General features: G+C 35.1%; 3 protein-coding genes across 4 annotated transcripts; 1 reads left to right on the forward strand and 2 right to left on the reverse strand.

Annotated features, from left to right (window-relative positions):
- The first annotated feature begins 150 nt into the window (after positions 1-150).
- Positions 151-18,711, forward strand: LOC141900580 (phospholipase D1-like). Its single transcript, XM_074787550.1, has 23 exons — positions 151-225; positions 1,192-1,348; positions 3,204-3,332; positions 3,576-3,681; positions 3,771-3,836; positions 4,153-4,307; positions 4,535-4,687; positions 4,770-5,003; positions 5,168-5,249; positions 5,339-5,449; positions 5,967-6,106; positions 12,171-12,363; positions 13,029-13,270; positions 13,581-13,753; positions 13,896-14,014; positions 14,097-14,207; positions 14,303-14,413; positions 14,563-14,651; positions 14,735-14,901; positions 16,267-16,334; positions 16,417-16,634; positions 16,727-16,847; positions 16,946-18,711. Exons 1-23 carry the CDS (start codon positions 207-209, stop codon positions 17,168-17,170), a joined length of 3,189 nt encoding a protein of 1,062 aa, XP_074643651.1. The 5' UTR covers positions 151-206; the 3' UTR covers positions 17,171-18,711.
- Positions 6,285-7,707, reverse strand: LOC141900600 (uncharacterized). Its single transcript, XM_074787580.1, has 4 exons — positions 7,360-7,707; positions 7,135-7,272; positions 6,816-6,900; positions 6,285-6,734 (listed from the first exon to the last, which is right to left on the reverse strand). The coding sequence occupies exons 1-4, from the start codon at positions 7,688-7,690 to the stop codon at positions 6,329-6,331; spliced, it is 960 nt and encodes a 319-aa protein (XP_074643681.1). The 5' UTR covers positions 7,691-7,707; the 3' UTR covers positions 6,285-6,328.
- On the reverse strand, positions 8,553-10,771 carry LOC141900588 (uncharacterized). 2 transcript variants are annotated; one of them, XM_074787567.1, is made up of 6 exons: positions 10,619-10,771; positions 10,173-10,535; positions 9,715-10,071; positions 9,542-9,629; positions 9,159-9,453; positions 8,553-8,724 (listed from the first exon to the last, which is right to left on the reverse strand). In XM_074787567.1, the coding sequence occupies exons 1-6, from the start codon at positions 10,677-10,679 to the stop codon at positions 8,677-8,679; spliced, it is 1,212 nt and encodes a 403-aa protein (XP_074643668.1). In that variant the 5' UTR covers positions 10,680-10,771; the 3' UTR covers positions 8,553-8,676. The 2 variants fall into 2 exon arrangements, with proteins under 2 accessions (XP_074643668.1, XP_074643662.1); XM_074787561.1 differs by having other exon boundaries at positions 8,553-9,453.
- Positions 18,712-19,061: the final 350 nt, after the last annotated feature.

Here is a 19,061-nt window from a genome sequence, read left to right on the forward strand (position 1 = left end):
TATAGTCTTTTTTCTCTCTCGATCAGACACTCAATGCTGTACATATAGCAGCGGTTAACGGTCTTCTTAACCAGATGTGTACGACTTCGACGTCCTACGTTTTCAATGTCTCTATATCCAGATGTTTGTGTTTTATTTAATGTGAAGATCATAATATGTGTTACAGTATAATGTTTTATCCATAATCGGAAAAAAGACCCAGCATCATGATTATTGGGTTGATCGGTATGTATATGTTTCTGACCGTAGATGTGTGTAGCTTATGGTTTAGTGTCCCTGCTGATAGTCCCATCATTTGGGTTCGGAATCCTTCTTATCTTAGTTTTTTTTTCGTAAAAGGCATTTGTTTGTTGAATCTGGCTTTGCTTAGCCTTTGCGAGCTGCAGTATGTGAATGCTTCTTCCTCCAGATTATTCATGCTGCGTTTCCGGTCAAATTATTAGCATTCAGATTTCGTTTTAATATCATTGGTAAACCTTATTTATTTCTTATAAACAACTAATTATTCAATGATAATGAATGTTTATTTCAAATTTATGCTAGTTTTATTATGGTTTTGACATTCGATAAGATGAGAGCTCAATTGACATCTGTTACACGCACGGTTCATTCTATATGGTACAATCAATTTTTATAGCAAATTATGATCACAGTTTCAGTCTTTATGAATAATGCTGTTTTCCCATATGCATGAATTTAATCGTTGTAGCTTTAGAACTAGTGATTAATGGAGAGCAGGATTGTCCTTGTTTATCCCACAGGGGCTTGACACTAATATATATTTTACCCTAGTATCCTCTAGGTAGTATATGAAAATAGACGCGTGAAACTTTCTCTATATGATACAGGATACTGGTGTCAAAAACGCTTTGGGTCAGGCCCTTTTGGCGTGTCCATTATTCTTGTCAATCTTTTGTGTCCTGGAAATAGCCGAGTATCAGTGAAAATATAATGATTTTGGTGAAGGTATCTATGAATTTGTAGTATCTTCAGTATGATTCATATGTGTTCCCAATGGCTTTTAAACTTGATTTCAATTTTTTTGTGCTCACTTTTAAGAGTGAGTTTATAGAAGCAGCTGCAGAAACAGTTTATGGATATGAAATAAATATAGACTTAACATTTATAGAGTATATTCATATGTGTGATACAGAATCGAAGCCTTATTCTGCATGAATTTTCTGATTGCAGGAAATCCTATCATTCCATTCAATACGATTCACCAGGGACCATTTAGTTTCTCTAATCAGGATCGCCGATGTTTCCTGCCTGGTTGTCATGTTAAAGTGAAAATTCTGCGTTACGAACGTGATGGCAGATCTCGCAGTAAACTTCTCAACCCGAACGTGTAAGTAGCGAATTAAGTAATTTTTATCGCAAATGTCTGAGTAGAGAGGTTTATGGAAAAGTCAACGATGAGCGAATCTGGAGATTGTGAATGTGCACCAGAATTGAAAAGGTCAGCTTCTTGCCAGTTGCAAACAATCTGGAAGGACACTTTTCAGATTTCTGGATTTTCGAGAAGGCAGAGACTAGAGCCGTGATCATACAATCATGTTTGGCCCACCCGGTTAATCGTCGGACCAGGCCCGAACCAATTTTAGCACGGGTCAAATCATTATGAATTACTACGGGAGTTCCAGAAGTGACTCACTTGGTTTTCATTAAGCATTGTAAGTATCGAGTAAGTGGTTTACCTGTGAACGCGCTCCCTAATTAGGCACGGGCCAAATTTGACTCAACCTAATCTATGCCAAATCGTCTCCGTGTGATCATGGCTTAGTTCACCCATGCATTTGCCAGAACACCTCTTTGTCATTAATCACTCTTGATTATATGTATGCAAAATGCCTAAGCCTATGGATATAAAATTGTATTAATTTGAAGTATCAATTCAAATCTCATTTCATCAACACTTGCATATACATTTGTGATATACATTATAAGCACACAAACTCAAACCCATGTTCATTTCTATGATACACAGTATCAACGAGTCAATATATAATATTTGTAGAATACATATATACAGATTGTACGTTATGATAAGCACATTCGCTTGTTTGCGTGATAAGAAATATATATCTGCAACCTGAAAGCTCCCATATCCATGTTACTGTTAGATATATACAAGTTTTCTTCCTTTTTTATATATATTCACGCAGGCTATAATTAAGTAAGACAGTGAATTTAAAAACAATTGGAGACATGTAATAATGACATGATGGTTATTGTGCAGTGTTATATTAAATTCTAGTTTGGTATTTAGGCTAAGTCTACAAAATGCTTTGAATTCTAATAGCACTTCTCTCCACCTCCAGTAAATAAAAAGATTTTCAATGAATTATAAATTCTTGAATTGATACGAGTACTCATACGAGTTGTGAAAGTAATAGCTAGCGCTTGTATGTTGAAATACAAGCGAAAAAACAGTGTCTCCAATCAAAGAGAAAATTTGTTGATGTGGTTAGTAATGGACTTTCCTGAAATAATCAAATGAGTAGACAGACAAGTGTAGTGTTTGTTCCTAATTGAATTGATATACATGTCACAAATGGCGAGATAGCAAGTGTTTTGAGTGGTAATGCTTATATGATTTGTCTTGGGACTCTTGGTGAATGCATCGACACATTGCCATTTAACGGCTCCAGAAAATATTTTCATGAATGTTGTGCGAACATTTATCTTTTCGAAATGCAACTGGATGTAGTTGTAAATTGAAATTCATTTGACCTTAGTCATGATGATGTCTGTCTTCTGAGGCCAGCACGACAGTTGAGACTCAAGTTAAAAGTCTTGAGACTGGTCTTAAACTCTTCCTTTGGAGACAAAAGCTGTTCGTTCTCGGAGTTCTTTGGTTCCAGGCATGTTTTGTATGCAGTTTTGAATGTGCAATTTTTGATGAAATGATGAGAAGCACATTTGTGTGTTTGCACGATAATAAATATATACCTGCAAGCTACCCGATTGCTCCTATACGTTACTGTAAAATATACAAGGTTTTTGCCTTTTTCATGTGTATTGTTTATCAAAAAGTAAACAAGACAGTGAACTGAGAAAATGTTAGAGTTAATAGTTTACCAAATTGGTCTTATTTCCAGTTAGGGTTCTTAGGTTATATTTCTTATTAGGTATGTTTTGTGCGGTTTTTTTTGGTTGTGCAATTTTTGATAAATGATGGGTATTCGTTTTAAATTTTTTAGATATTATATCCAGATATCTCATGGGGACCAAACATGGACAATTAGCAGACGTTACAAACATTTTCTATATCTGCATGAACAGATGATTCTCTATAATGCCAGATTACATATCCCGATGCCTTCTAAAGAGTAAGTACTGTTATAATTTTTATGACTGCTGGAAAATCTCTAAGGATTTAGCAACGTCCGATAGATCTATCATTTCAAAAGCTTTCAGCTAAACCTAAGATCTTGTTTCAGTTAAAAAACCACTCTTTCTTTCGAGAATAAAGCCAGCCTTTGCCGAGGCTATTATTATTATGTCCAAAAATGAAGAAAAAAGGAAAAATGAATATTTTTTGATGTGTGTACCGAGGTGTATTTTGATTTTAGTCACCGGGAAAGACGACGAAGTGTCATTCAAAATAAAGAATCGGTACCACGACTTCCGAAGAAACCTGAGGCTCTCGTGAAAACTGAAGAACTCGATACTAGAATGGTTTGTTTATGTCTGAATATCACTCATCACTGAAATTGAATTACAGATTTTAAAGATCTTGGAATGAAAAATATCTTTGTTGTATTCAGGTACAATTGGAAACTTATTTACAGCAGCTAATTAGAAATCCAACATTCCGCAACCATCCAGAAACAGTAAGTGGTCTTGGCAATAATTAAATAACATTGAAACAAAAAGGCTTAACCTTAAATTGATTTAATTTCTTCAATTATTCAGTTTACCTTAGTGAGCAGTAATTGTTTTTTTGGACCCATACAAAATAAATATCACAGCACTTTTATCTATTTTCGGAAAATTTGATTGTTAAATTTGATTGTTATAGGGATCGGCTTTGAAAGGTTGCTGTGTAGGTTTCATTTGGTTTTAAGTCATTAAAATCGAATCGAGTTCTTTTTCAACAATATGAATTCAATTCAAGCACGTTCTAATGAGATTCTTTTTACGTCTTAGTTGAAGTTTCTTGAAGTGAGTCATTTTTCATTCGTGAATAATCTTGGTCAAAAGAGTCAAGAAGGGGTCATCAAGAAGCGAGCTGGGGGAAGGCGTATCGCTGGCTGTTGCAAGTGTTTTGGTAAAGTTCGAAGTTTAGGCCATTGGAGTCAGAGGTAAACAGGAAAACTAATCAATTGATACATCAATGTCATTCATTCTAGAAAAAGAGTCAAATACCTGTCCAAGTAGCAATTATGAGTATTGGTAATATTGAATCATCTTTAAAAGAAAATTCAAAAATCGTTATGATGTACTAAATGTCTTATTATTTGAACCGGATCTTCTCTTGTATGACAAAAGACATTCGTACTGAATTTTGTCGTACAATCTATACTAACAGGTGGTTGGTAGTAAAAGATACATTTGTTATGTATTTGCGACCTGAAGATGGCCGTATTGGTGATGTTATTCTAATGGATAAAGATTTTCGTGTAAAATCTGGCCAAACAGAAACTGGTGAACAAGACGGATTACAAATATCAAACTTATCAAGGTACTTTTTCTAAATACACAGCTGATTTTTCCATAATTCCTGAAAATGTGATGATACAAGTATTTGTACTTGTTTTACGCAGGCATCTATATCTACGGTGTTGGACGGCCAGAAAGGCTAAAGAATGGATGAGCAATATATCCACTTTCTCATCAACTCTCGGTAAACAGTTCACTGATCCTAATCGCTTTGACTCATTTGCTCCGATACGAGTTGATACACAAGCTAATTGGTTCATCGATGGCGCCGGATATTTCAATGCTGTGGCATCGGCTTTAGAAAATGCTAAAGAAGAAATTTACATCACTGATTGGTGGTAAGTAGTTCTGATTGATGAAGTATGAGTGCAAACATATCAGAGATTCTCGTACTTGATTTTTTCAACCAAACATGAATCCCAGTCCAGCGAAAACGCTTCCAACCCCTGTATGTAATTGTTGGTAAATGCACGGAGTTAGAATTTTGTTTTCAAATTTAAAGGTTAAGTCCAGAAATTTATATGAAAAGGCCAGTGAATGAGGGCGATTATTGGAGACTTGATGTCATACTGAAACGAAAAGCTGTAAGTTTGCATGAAGATAAGAAGAAATTTTACACTTATATCAGATGGCTTGATGTGGTATGACACGGAATGCATTTACATTATTTCAGGAACAAGGGGTTCGCATATTCATTTTGTTGTGGAAAGAAATAGAACTTGCAATAGGAATCAATAGTTACTACAGTAAACAAACTCTAGCCAGCAGACACTCAAATATAAAAGTAAGGCGTTGAGTTTATTTCATACACTGTCAGTGGTGTAATCATGCATTTGTATTTCAAATTAATGGGGTACCGGCAACGCTACTGTGGCAAGCAGAATTCCACCATAATCCGCCAGGTTCGCTAGTGTGTTGACGTCGCAATATGACGTTGACGCTGGATTTCTTCTCAAATTCAATTAAAATCTAATAATAATTTCTCAAATTCTATGCATGATATATGAAGATTGTGGCATATATGAACTCTAAGGATTAATCAGAGTTTATTTCGATGCGTGATTTGCCAAATTTTTGGATTGGAAGACCGAAAATTGAGTTCAAAGTTGAAAATGAACTAAAATCAACAATTTTGATCGAGTGCGTCTGATATCTCAGTGGCGCCATCTGACGGGATAGCTGGTGTGCCGGTTCCCCATTAAGATAAATTCATGGTTCATATCAATTTTGAAATGATAAACTCCATCATTTTAACTTTGTCGTACACAGTTCATAACCCATTATTTTGTGAAATCTTGAAGGTGTTACGTCATCCAGATCATGCACCGGGTGGTGTCCTATATTGGGCTCATCATGAAAAACTTGTGATAATTGATCAACGAACAGCGTTCGCTGGTGGCATAGACCTGTGTTTTGGACGTTGGGACACACCGAATCACTTGTAAGTACCATGTCAGATCATACCCTTTCCCTCCCAGCCACCAAAAACAGTTAACTAAACAGACACTAAAAACTATTCATTTTAAAAAGGATTAAGAAGACAATCTTTATTTCATTTCAAACATTGTTCTAAATACTTGTTTTCATATTCAGTATTTAGTGTGCATGAATATGAAGTGTATGATTTACTATGATTCATCTAATACTTTTGTGTATGTTTGAATTACTGTCTGTTATTGCCATCTTGCAACATTGAAGAATCATTAGTTTTCTTAGGTTTCCAGTCTAAATTCACGTAATCATGATTTTCTTTCAATTTCACGTTACCACGAAGATCAATATTGACGTAATCATGATCATTTTTAAGTTCGGCATTCACATAGTTATGATCTTGATCATGATCCACGTAGTCATAATCATGAATAGATTCGGTTTCAGCCAATGCTGGATTGTCTCTTCCTCTTGTCTCACCAGGAGGTGCTGCTGTATTTACATCTGTCTGTTCAGGCCCGACAGGGTTCACTATACCCATTTGTGGCGCACATGTGTAACGAGGGGCGAATGTAATAGAAAATTGACTTGCTGGGGGTAAAGGCGGTCGCTTGGTAGTTTTCTTTACTTTTTCCTTCCTATAAGATGAAAATATGATTACCAAACTCATTGTTTCACAAATTCTTTATTAAGGATAAACTCATTAGATTTTTATTTACCTGTATTTGTATATAAGGATAAAGCATAAAAGTAAACAGACAATAAAAAGGACGGCTGCGACTACTGATATACCAATTATTGCACCTATAAACAAAAAAACAACTGTACATATTTCTCTTTGATTGCATACACAAAAAATCTAGAAATTTTATAAAAAGAAATGAATGCACTCTGGGCCAAAGTCAGATTTGGTATAGTTGGAAAATGATGCATGTATTCATGTACATATGTATGGGTTAGGATTAAGGGGATGAAAGGTGACAGCAGCGCGCCCTGTTTTCACCTATGTGTGACCTTGGCTGGTGTACTGAAACTGACCTTGAGATATTCCCGATGAAGGACTGGGTGTTTTTGCACTTGTGCTTGTATTTATCGTCACTGATGGTGATGTTAGTGGCTGATTTCTTCTAAATATTGTTGGCTTTTTACAATGAATATTCGTCGGAATTTTTCCATCTAAAAAGAGAACGAAGCAGATATGACGCTTGCTGCATTTAGTACTGATGTAGGCCCTGACTGGTAAAATTTCAAACAGATATTTACCTAAGGATATCTGACTGTGAAATCCTCCATCAGTTGCTTCACGTAATGATCTATACTCAATATTCAAAGTTCCATTATCATTGACGAGCAGTTCTTCTGTCCCATTACACGTATATCTTGTATTGTAGATATCCAGGTATTGATAGCAGTTAAAGTGAACTGTTGTATTGCTAGGTGACCACTTCTGAAGCACGGGTACTCCATCCTGTTTTATTTCGCACGAACACTTCAAATGTGTTACGTCCTTGGTTTCGGATTCATCGAATCTGAAATTCACTGATTTCGCTCGTATTGTCTTCACTAAATACTTGCACGGGTCGAGATTAAACATCTTGAGTCCAAGAATTGAATGACTTTGAAGATAATCTTAGTCCAATTAGTATATTAACCATAATTCTCTTTATCGTACACCTCAATGATATGTTTATTGCATATTGCAGATAATTTCATACCTGTTAGGGATCTATGTCCATACGATTTTCATATGTATTTTACTTCAAGCTATAAATAATGCTGTTTGTATATTGTTCATTCTATAAACCGGTTACCGCCTCCTAGTCACAATTGACTGGTTTTCCAGTAATGTATATCTTATCTATTTTCTATTGACATACGCTACCATACCTGAATGTTATGCCTGTATACGCATAGTAGGTCAAGCCTTTGACGAGTATTTTTCGTTTTAGTACACAAAGAATTTCATGGCATTCACAAGTGTCTAAAACCAAAAAATATTTTCAATACTTTATATATCAGTAGTATAACTTCTTACATGTATGGTGTTTCAGCACAATTGCTGTTCACATAGGTTTTTGAGAAAAATTACATTCTTTACTTTTACAAATAGCTTGCGCAATTTTATCTTTTGGGTCATGTTTCGGGTTTTTACTAATGTCTATTCAGTTAACTGAATTGATTGAAAGAAATAACCGCGTGACTGATACATATATTTCTCCTTAATGCCCTCTGCCAGCGGTAGTCACATGCTTAATGAATACCAGTAGTCGTTCCTCTATTTATTATAACCATGAATCATTAAACTGCGTGAAATACTTTAGAATTACATGTTATATGTGTGCTGTATAGCAGATAATGAGAATTTGTTAAAAGTTGGTTAAGTAATAGCATATAAACAACTAAAAAATATTTAACACGATTGAATGAACACATGGGAGATTACAAATGAAATGTAGAATTGTTTTTTAAGCTGTAAATGTTGGTTTTTCGAGAGAGTAGATGTTATCATCATCATTCTTTCTGTTTCCATACATTTGGTATTCCGGTTCCAGGTCCATATACGTCGGAGATTCATCAAGGTTATTGATCCTGTTCTTTGACTCCAGTTTTTTGTTCAATTGCTCTCCCCTATTTGGGACAAATTTTGCATAAGTATAATCATAGATCATTTGGCCATCATCTTCATCGGTATTTCCAGTTACTTCTAAATATTCAGCTGGAGTTTGTGTTGAAATGGGAGTTAGATATTCCACATTTTGTTGAGGAGAAACTTCTGGCTTTGGTAAACGTTGGGAGTCTCCAAAGTCTATATAATCGTTATCTAGTTCAATGAAATTATCATTATCTTCCACATCAATTCCAGGTTTCATTTTATGATTTTGATTATCAATGCCAGATTCGTACATATGTTCCTCCTCATTGAGGTCCTGTGGTTCCAGTGCGCTGTACAGTTCATTTTTCACATCAATATGAGTTTCATTATTTGCAGTGTTAGAATACTGTGGTTCAATCTGATGGTAAATTTCATTATCATCTGTTTTGCCCCATGGTCTGTAGCTGACCTGCATTTCATGATCATCTTCGTTTGATTTCTCAGTGTGCTGAAGTTTTGCTTCTATTCCAGCTATCACATTATCAGTTCCATTTCCCCATGGTTGATATGCATCAGTAGTATCTTCTTGCGTGTATGATGGATTATCTCCTGGAATTATTTCATATGTCGGCTGTTCTTGGTTATCATTAGCACTCCATGATATACATGTATTCATAGTATCCGTACTGCAGTTGGAGTCCACACTCGGTCGCCATGGGTGATAGGTTGGCTGATTTTCATCATTAGGCTTAGGGAACTTACACCTGTAAAAATTATATTTCATTCCGAAATATCAAAAATTGGTTAACTTACTGCTTTTAGTAATGCTGAGGATATTTCATGTATTTTTACCTTCCTTTCCTACGACATACAACAATCATACCAACTATAACTACAACAGCGAGAACAATGATTCCAGTTATCACACCAGCTATGATACCTACAATAAACCTTATATTTAGAACTTGTATGTTACTGTTGAGGTTTCTTCTTTTTCTATAGTTTTTGCTCGGATGTTGATTTACCTGTGTTGCGATTTTTCTTGCTAGAAACAACAGGAATTGTGCTGCTAGTACTTCTTACTGTGGTTTTCAAGCTATTCTTTAATGTCACCAATGTTGATATTCCTGTTTTTGATGTGTTTGGGTTTGTTAGTTTGTTAGTGGTTTTCGAACTGCTGTAACTACTGGGTTCTGTTTCCAATCTCTTCATCGATGTTGGAGTTGTTGGGTTTGTTGTAAATCGACTCAAACGGGTCGCTTGAATTTTAGTTGTTATTGGACTACTGGTAAATAATCGCCATTTCAATTTAGTTGTTGGTTGAACTGTTGATGTCTGGTTTATGATATAACCGCATGTCACTGTGTTTGTTTTCAGCTTACCTACATAAAAAAGGAACACAATAATCATCCCATTATAGAATGAATTACTTCAGATGGTATTCAGAAAGATTTTCCGCATCTAATACTTTGTTTTTACTTACTCAGTTTTATGGTAATGTAGCCAGATGTATTTGATATCCTTGGTATTTCTTCTACACCAACAGTAATACTGTTATATCTTACATTATTGTAAATATCAATGTGTCCTTGCTCTCCACATGGATGTTGTTGGTACATTCCATTCACTAGAATTTTTCTTTGTCTTTGACAGTTATTTGTGAGTTTTTCAAAGTTTTCTAAGTAGATGTAAGGACTTGGCCACCATATTCCATAAAGTTCTATTTTGCAGTAACATTGCACAAGATTTTCCACATCTTTATCTGGTAATTGCAACCGAAATACTTTTTCTCCACGGACAAATCCACTTGCATTACCTGTGATATTGCACCAATCAACTACCGGTACTGAATAACAAAATAATCAAATTTATAGGTATGAAATTTTCCATTCAGGATTTAAGCAAAGAATAGAAGAATAGAAGAATTACCTGATTCAATTTCTAATATTTTGAAGAAGTAAACTATCAGAAGTGTAGTAACCTTTTTCATTTTGTCCTTATCCGCTAATTTAAATCTCAACTAATTCCACACGTTGATTTCATTTGATATCTTTTGAATCGTGCCTACAGCTAATGTCTATGATGTCATGCATATTACTATAAAACTGGCTTCACCATGTGACTGACTGGTGACCCAAAAAACAAGTTTACAATATGAATCCTAATATTCGAGGATTAGCCAAGATATATTAAACTGAATTAGTAGTAATTCTTGACTTGGTGTGTTCTAACATCTTCAATGAGATGACCATTATATTTTATGCTTTTTCAAACATTCCTCTAGATATTATTACCTCTGTAGGTTACGTTGGTTTGTATTGCGGTTGTGTCCAGATTTTCAGTTGGTACTGGTAAAGTCATAGATGTGGGTGAATATCTTGAAGCTAGTGATGGTGATGTCGACATTCTTGTAAAACTGACAGATCGACAATCCACCTGATGATACAAGAAGAACAACCTTGTTCTGCTCGAGGCTGTGAAAAATAAGACTATTCAATGAAATGCAATATTTTTAGTTGAAATGTATTGCTAGGACTGCTCTTTATTTGTATACCGTTGATTTGTAGTCTTAATGCTGTGTCTTCCTCTATTGGGTATCTCTGATTCAAACTTTCTAATGTCACTGTCCAGCTTCTTCCAGTTATACCAAGTGTGAATTGGGAACTATCTGTCTGATTAATAATTTTTTGATTGATCGTCAAATGTTGATCTCTGTTATTACGATTGGATGAATAAAATCCAGTTATTTGCCAGTTGTAGAAAGTTCCTTGTACGTTACAGGAACACAGTTTTTTGCTGGTTACAGAATATATGATTCTGAATGACTTTGACTTGTAACCAATACTCCGACCAATACTATTACAAATGTCATAACTTTTCATTCCATCAGCTAGAATAAGAATGGACATTCTTGAAAATACCTTTTGAAATACCATCAAAATAACATGTTTTAAGTTTCATAATAACAAAGTGAGCATAAAAAGTGAGCATTTTTTTCTTTTTTAACTTTGAAATTTGAGAAGTCTTACCTGTTAAGATGAATAATAGAAATATCCAAAGTCGTGGTGGCATATTGCATTTGTGTTACAGCTTTTAGTATTAACATGAACCTTATATTCTTGTTGAAACTTTCCTTAGTTTTTTCATACAATAATTTTGCTGGTTGTTTATAATAACAATATTGGAAGTATAGTCGTTATGTATATCGTCATGACATCTAGTTCAGTTTTGTATCGTATCATTCTGAATTTTCTTTCATGCTTTAATAGGTTAAGAGAGTCACATGCCTTGAAAAATCTCTGGTTCTTGACTACGTATTGACTACTTGTGTCAGGGAGGAATGTGTGTTTTACTTGCTGATCACATAATTTTCCTTGCCAATGACAGGGCCATGTTTCAATGCTCTTGTTAACTAAAAATCTACTTTATCACAAAAACTTAATGAACTGATTACTAATCAGTTGAAATCGGTATTTTTCAGCCTTTCAGATATTGGGTCAGTAGATCCTGAACAGGTCTCATTAAACCTTAATCAAAATGGAAACGACTTTCCCAGTACAACAACAGTATCCACGAATCTAACCACTCCGGGTGCGACTCCGAGTGCAACTCCTCGTGATCGATCGTTATCAGTTCCACAACGCACCCTGATCGAGAACAGCGGTGAAAATGTGGTAAGGTTATTCATGGCGCGTACACAAACTCGTAACTCCCAGTTAGATGTTAAACGACCCAAACCGCTTCAGCAAATATCCGAGGAAAATGCGAATGTTAATGTTCAAAAAGATTCAGATTCAGATAGGTCTGGCAGTCTCACAGAACTGCTGGTAAGATAGGCATCATCCATTGCTTGGCTTTCATCAGTATTTCTCTCATTTATTTGGTCTTGGGTTTTTTGTTTTTGGAATCTGTAAATATTTCCTCAAGTCTTCTTGATCTCTTACAAATTGCATGTTCGTTTGTTTTGTAAATGGGATTTAGGGATATGGATTTTCAGTATATAAAAGGCAGTCTATGAATGTCTATGAATGTATGGTATGATGTCCTTTCATTTATATAAATATAAAGATGCAACTTGCATGTAATTAATTAGTTTGTGATATATTGATATATTTATTCGCATAAAAGATCGCTAAAAAGTTTAGATATGAATGCACAATTTAAGCAAAACAGTGTACCAATAAGTTATGCGAGGAATTAGGAAAAGCCAAGTACCCGGTAGTCCTAATCCCTTGCCTATTTACTCTCACATAAACACAGACATACACCCATCCAAATTCATTAATCACCAAATGAAAATAATATATACGATAATTTATTTCAAATTATCTATTGCTAGAACGTACGCCGAATCAGTCAGCCATTGGATGGACCCTCTCCGGAACGGGCACGACAGAATATTTTCCTGTCACGTCAGAATGCCGTTGATGAAGTCGATCAGACGTCGGAAAAACCTGCTCCGACGTTTAATAAACAAACTACTCCTCAACTACGCCGCAAGATTGATGCCATATTGAAAGCTAAGAATAAATTCAAACAGACGCTACAGAAACGAAGGGAGAGTGCAGCAAGACGCGATAGGTAAAGAAACTTTAGTTTACCCCTAGATACTGATCATTTGAGACCAATGAAAATCATCATGTTATTGCAAATTTCCGAGTAAAATCTGTATAATATAATCATTTTTGTGGACTGTGAACAATTACTACTAGATCAGAAGCGATGAGGATTGAATGTTTATCACAGTGTATTATTACATGCTCACTTCATAGCAATAAGCACTAAGATCTATCAAAGTGACTAGTCACTTTTTGTTCGACTGCATATCATATGTTACCAAATTATATCCCTTATACATGTACTTGAATTCATATTTTGTCACACTTTTTAGTGATCTAGACTCTGATGATGGAGGAAAAGTAGCCGAGATGAGAGTGGCGTATATCGCTCGGGATTTGTCGGTAAAACGTTACGAGTTCATGGGAAACTCTAAACTATGGATCGGCAAAGATTACACTAACTTCATCTACAGAGATTTTGTTGACCTCGATTTACCGTTTGATGGTATGTTTTTTAGATATGGTGCAAAGTTGCTTATATTCATGCCTACGCTTTAGGATTTTTAATCATTAATTCATTGACATTTATCAATATATATCCAATTCAAGCTCGATTACTATTGGAGGCTAATACTGTTTTTATGCAGATTTTATTGATCGTTCAAACATACCAAGAATGCCATGGCATGATATTGGATTGGTTGTCTATGGAAGAGCTGCTCAAGATCTAGCGCGGCATTTCATACAAAGATGGAATTTTACAAAGGTAAAAGCTATCATTGCATCATTACTCTACTTAAAATTATATCCTTTAAGCTTAAAAATTGTAATTGAATTTATTCACATAGCTTGAAAAAGTGAAAGAAAACTTGAATTTTCCGATGTTGTTACCTAAATCGTACGAAAAAGTACCAGTGCCTCGGTCAGTCCTGGAAGGAACAATACGCTGTAACTGTCAGGTATTCTAAGACAGAATGCGAATTTAGATTGATTTTCGAGTCATTTAAGAAAAGAAAGGTGTAAAGTTTTGATGATGATATGATAAATATTTTAGGTGCTGAGAAGTGCCAGTGACTGGTCTGCTGGTATTAAATATGCTGAACATTCCATCCAAAATGCATACATACATTGTATTGAAAATGCACAACATTATATCTACATTGAGGTATGTACCATGTGTTTGCGTGTACCTGGATAGGAATAATCCACAAGATTACAGTAAACATGGACTAACGTCATGAATATTGCATTTAGGCTAGTGTATAGATTTATAAGGTTAGTACAAAGTCACATCGTCTTATCTTTTATTTCTAGAATCAATTCTTCATTAGTATTGCTGATCATGCTGAAGTTACAAATGGTATTGCCGATGCTTTATTCCGTCGTATTTATAAGGCACATGCGTAAGTTCGCATTGATAGTATCAATGTTTTAGTAAGTGCTATATGCAGAACCTTTCATAACCTTATGGTTATACATTATGTAGAAATGGAGAGACTTTTAGAGTGTTTGTCATTCTGCCACTGCTACCAGCATTTGAAGGTGAGATCGGCACATCTCGTGGAGTCTCGATACAGGCTATTACTCACTGGAATTATAGCTCCATCTGTCGTGGAGGAAAGTCATTAATTGAACGTCTCCAACATGAAGGAGGTAAGTCTATCATTCGTTTTTAGCCCACTTGGGACTTAAGTCCCAGCGGGCTATTGCGTTCACTTTTCGTCCGTCCGTCCGTTCGTCCGTCCGTCCGTCCATCCTTAGACGGAATCCAGTTATTTTGGGAAGTTTTGAAGACGCTTCAAGGTAACGTCTTGAAATTTGGGTTACACATGTATCTACCCTAGACACATCTTCAGCCCAAAAACTGGCCCTGTCAGAATCAAGATGGCTGACTGGCAGCCATTGTTGTTCGTCAAAATCAGCACTTTTTACACATTTTTGAACTTTTTGAGGGAAATTTTGAAGACGCTTTGATCAATTACCTTGATCTTTCGGATATATGTGAATCCCACCAGGGCCCATCAACATAACAAAAATTGGGTCGGTCGGACTCAAGATGGCCGTCCTATGACCTTTTTAGTGCCCAAAAATGTTAATTTTGGCCCGAATTCTGAGTCCTGTAGCTTCCTACTGGTTTGCCATTTCTCATTACAATTTTTGATGGGTATTCTTTGGAAAGGGATGTTTTATACCTGAGACAGGTATTTTTCATCAGCCAATTATGACGCAATTGGCAGCCATCTTGGTGTCACCAGTACTCATTCGTAAGTGGGAAAAAGTTTTTCCACATTATATTGATACCTAAGCGTATTTTGCTACCACAATCAATTAGAAAGTTGTAGCTCATAACGTGTTCTATGATTGTGGTGAGATTCAAGGTAATTTGATTTCGTATATGGCCACCAGGGGGCGTTGAATAATGCAATATCTTAGTATTTCTATATTATATTCGTATCAATGCATATTTTGTAACCACAATCAATTGCAAAGTTGTTGCTTATGACATCATCTATGATTGTGGCAAGTTTTAAGGCCATTAGTTATTCTATATGGTCACCAGGGGGCGTTGAAAAGTAGAATAACTTAGTATTTCCTTATTATATTGGTACCTAGGCATATTTTGTTACCATGATCAATTACAAAGTTATAGTTCGTGACATGTTCTATGATTGAAGTGAGTTTCAAGGTCATTGGGTTTTGAATATGGTCACCAGGGGGCGCTGAATAGTAGAATAACTTAGTATTTCCATATTAAAGTGGTAACGAGGCATATTTTGTTATCACAATCAATTACAAAATTGTAGCTGCTGACATGTTCTAGGATTGTGGTGAGTTTCAAGGTCATTGGATTCTGTATATGGTCACCAGGGGGCGTTGAATATTGAAATTGTTAGATTGTTGAGCATTTGGAACCACTTCCCAAGTGGGCATGGTGTCCCTAGACCCCTAGTTGAAATCAATGCCTATTACTCTTATGTACCGGTTTATTTATCCATAATTGAATGTTGTTTGTTTCAGTGAATGACTATCTGCAGTATATATCTTTCTTTGGATTGAGAACGTTCGCCGAGCTGGGAAATGACTGGGTAAGAGGTTCAGTCTTTGAGCTAGACATGATTCAAATAGCTCAAATATAATCATATGTTTAAACTTTTATAATTAATCCAGGTAACTGAATTAGTGTACGTTCACAGTAAACTGATGATTGTAGATGATACTACAGTCATCTGTGGTTCGGCAAATATCAATGATAGAAGTATGCTGGGTAAACGGGATAGTGAGATCGCTATAATCTGTCAGGATACTATCACATTTCCTTCAAAAATGAATGGTAAACCATACAGAGCTGGCCAATATGCAGCAACACTACGGAAATCTCTCATGGCGTATGTGATTTAAGTGGAATACATGTGTTTAATAAAGTACCATATTTTGACAGGGCTGTAAATAAATAAGTTACTTTTGTTTATTTCTTTAGTGAGCATCTTGGTGTAACTGAACTGAGTCGAGGTCCTGATCTCAGCGACCCTATCTCAGATGAATTTTACAAAAACATCTGGATTACTCAAGCAGCACAGAATACATCTATCTTTGAGAAGGTTAGAGTTAAGATTTGGCGTACACTTCCTGGGTTTGCAAATGTTATGAAGTGTTTGATTTCATGAAGGTCTGATGAATTTTGTTTATCTATATTCAGGTATTCCGATGTATACCATCAAACGAAGTACAGTCCTTCCAAGAATTGTCTGCTTACCAAAAAGTATTACCTCTCAGTGAAGAAGATCCGGATACTGCAAAAGAACTTTTAGACAAAGTTCAGGGTCATCTTGTCCTATTTCCTACATTCTTCTTATGTCGAGAAGACTTGCAACCTCCAGTTGGAACTAAGGAATCTTTAGTACCAGTGTCAACGTGGACTTAAAAAGTATTCATATATGAGAATAAGACAGCAATATGCAGATCTACAGACAATAGACTGCAGATATATACACTAGGTGTAATATTATTTTTAAACCTCCTCTTTTTGAGAATATATCTAGTTTTCTTCTACGAATTGTATATTAACTAGAACGAATATTTCAATGAATATTTGAACAAGCAATCTACAGCAAGGGTATATAAACCAAGCTAATTTTGTGCAATGTACATTTTCCTTAATTATAAACTTATCGTGGTATTCAAACATTCCGAGATCCAGTTTGCATTCAGTTTTGTAAAATGTGCCTCAATGGAGATGCCAAGTAGCAGGAAATTATTATTATTGTTGGTTGAATCAAATGTACAAATGATTTTTCATGCTTCAGGAGTGTTTTATAAGTTTGAAATGTGTGACAATGGTCGATGAGTTATTGATTTGCTACTCGAGTATATCAGCAGTACATCTGCGAAGTGTAGCGAACTGTTAAAAATGACTGTGATATGAATCAGAGATGTAACTTCATACTCACACATACTTTCAGAGGACTGTGATACTGGTACTGTGTTTCGTTGATGTAATTTAAAAGAATTGAGTATTTATCCTCCATGGATTGTTGCTTCCCAGTCCATGTACCGTATTTCATTCTATATGTACAATACATTAAGAGTTATCTTAGAGCCCAAGCCTCACTCATGCTTGCAGTACCTCATCTGCTTCTTGTCTAAACATCAGTTTATGGTTAGATAATAACAAGAGTTTATAGTTCGATGAATTAGTTTTATATATTTGGTCTTCCATCTTTACTTTTAAGACAGTCTTCCCAATGCAAAATATATTTATAGGTCAAAATCTAAGAAATGTTATTTCTGTATGTATAAATGAAAAATGTAGAATATTGGGATCCTACATTAGATAAAGTCAATGTAAGTACACTACTGGTAGTTATGTAACATGAAATAATTGATTTTTGATTGCTTGATGGCGTTTATTTACTCATATTATTTTACGGGTATAATATCTATTATATGTATACAATGTAGTATATTGGCTTATACATTTAAGAAATGCACAAAATTGTTGGAACTTTCAAAAATATTTCGATATTACTTGTTATTGAATAGGAATTTTCTCTTCAAGAAATGGACTATTCTTTGAATTTTTGCTATCAGAATGTTACTCGTGGAACATTCCAAGTATTTTATGGGCAGCCTGTCAACAGCTGATTAATAAATCTGACTATTTTGAATAAGCTATACTCCATACTTTCCAGTTTTTCTTATGCAATTTTGCTCCTTTCTGGTTTGTATTCTGGTAACAGATTCATGTATCTTTCTGGGATTTTTAACGATTTTTCTTGTGTTTACTATGGTTTATTACTTTCATTTACTTTTGATTGAATCCGTTTGTATATATTCGGCCGGTTTGCTTGAATTAAGCTGTATGTACAATGTACTGAGATTTTGGTGTAAAGACTGCATATTGGTGTATCGTATTCCAGTGTACAGAGAACTAATAAACTAGAATTATTGAAATAAAAGTATTTACAAACGTTAACTAAATTGTATGCAATAGTTTTTTATTTGGCATCTCTTTTTATTTGGGTTAATGAGGACTGAGTAAGATAAGTTTCTATTGGCCACTTAATAGTTAGGATATTTTACTCTGATGGCTGTGAAAGTTTGATATCCCCAGAATCATGTCGATGGAAGCTGTTCAGAGCAACTGCAACCAAGATTACAAGCACACTTGCTTATTCAATAACTTCAGTCACTTGAGATATGTTCCACACTATTCCAAGCCTGGAATTTGAATTCTCTAACTCCTTTCAAGTACACGTATTAAAAGGTAAAATCGATAGAAAAATTCCATACAACAGATTTTTCTTCTAGATGTT

The sequence above is a fragment of the Tubulanus polymorphus genome, chromosome 1, assembly GCF_964204645.1.
Source record: "Tubulanus polymorphus chromosome 1, tnTubPoly1.2, whole genome shotgun sequence".
In the NCBI taxonomy this organism is placed as follows: domain Eukaryota; kingdom Metazoa; phylum Nemertea; class Palaeonemertea; order Tubulaniformes; family Tubulanidae; genus Tubulanus; species Tubulanus polymorphus.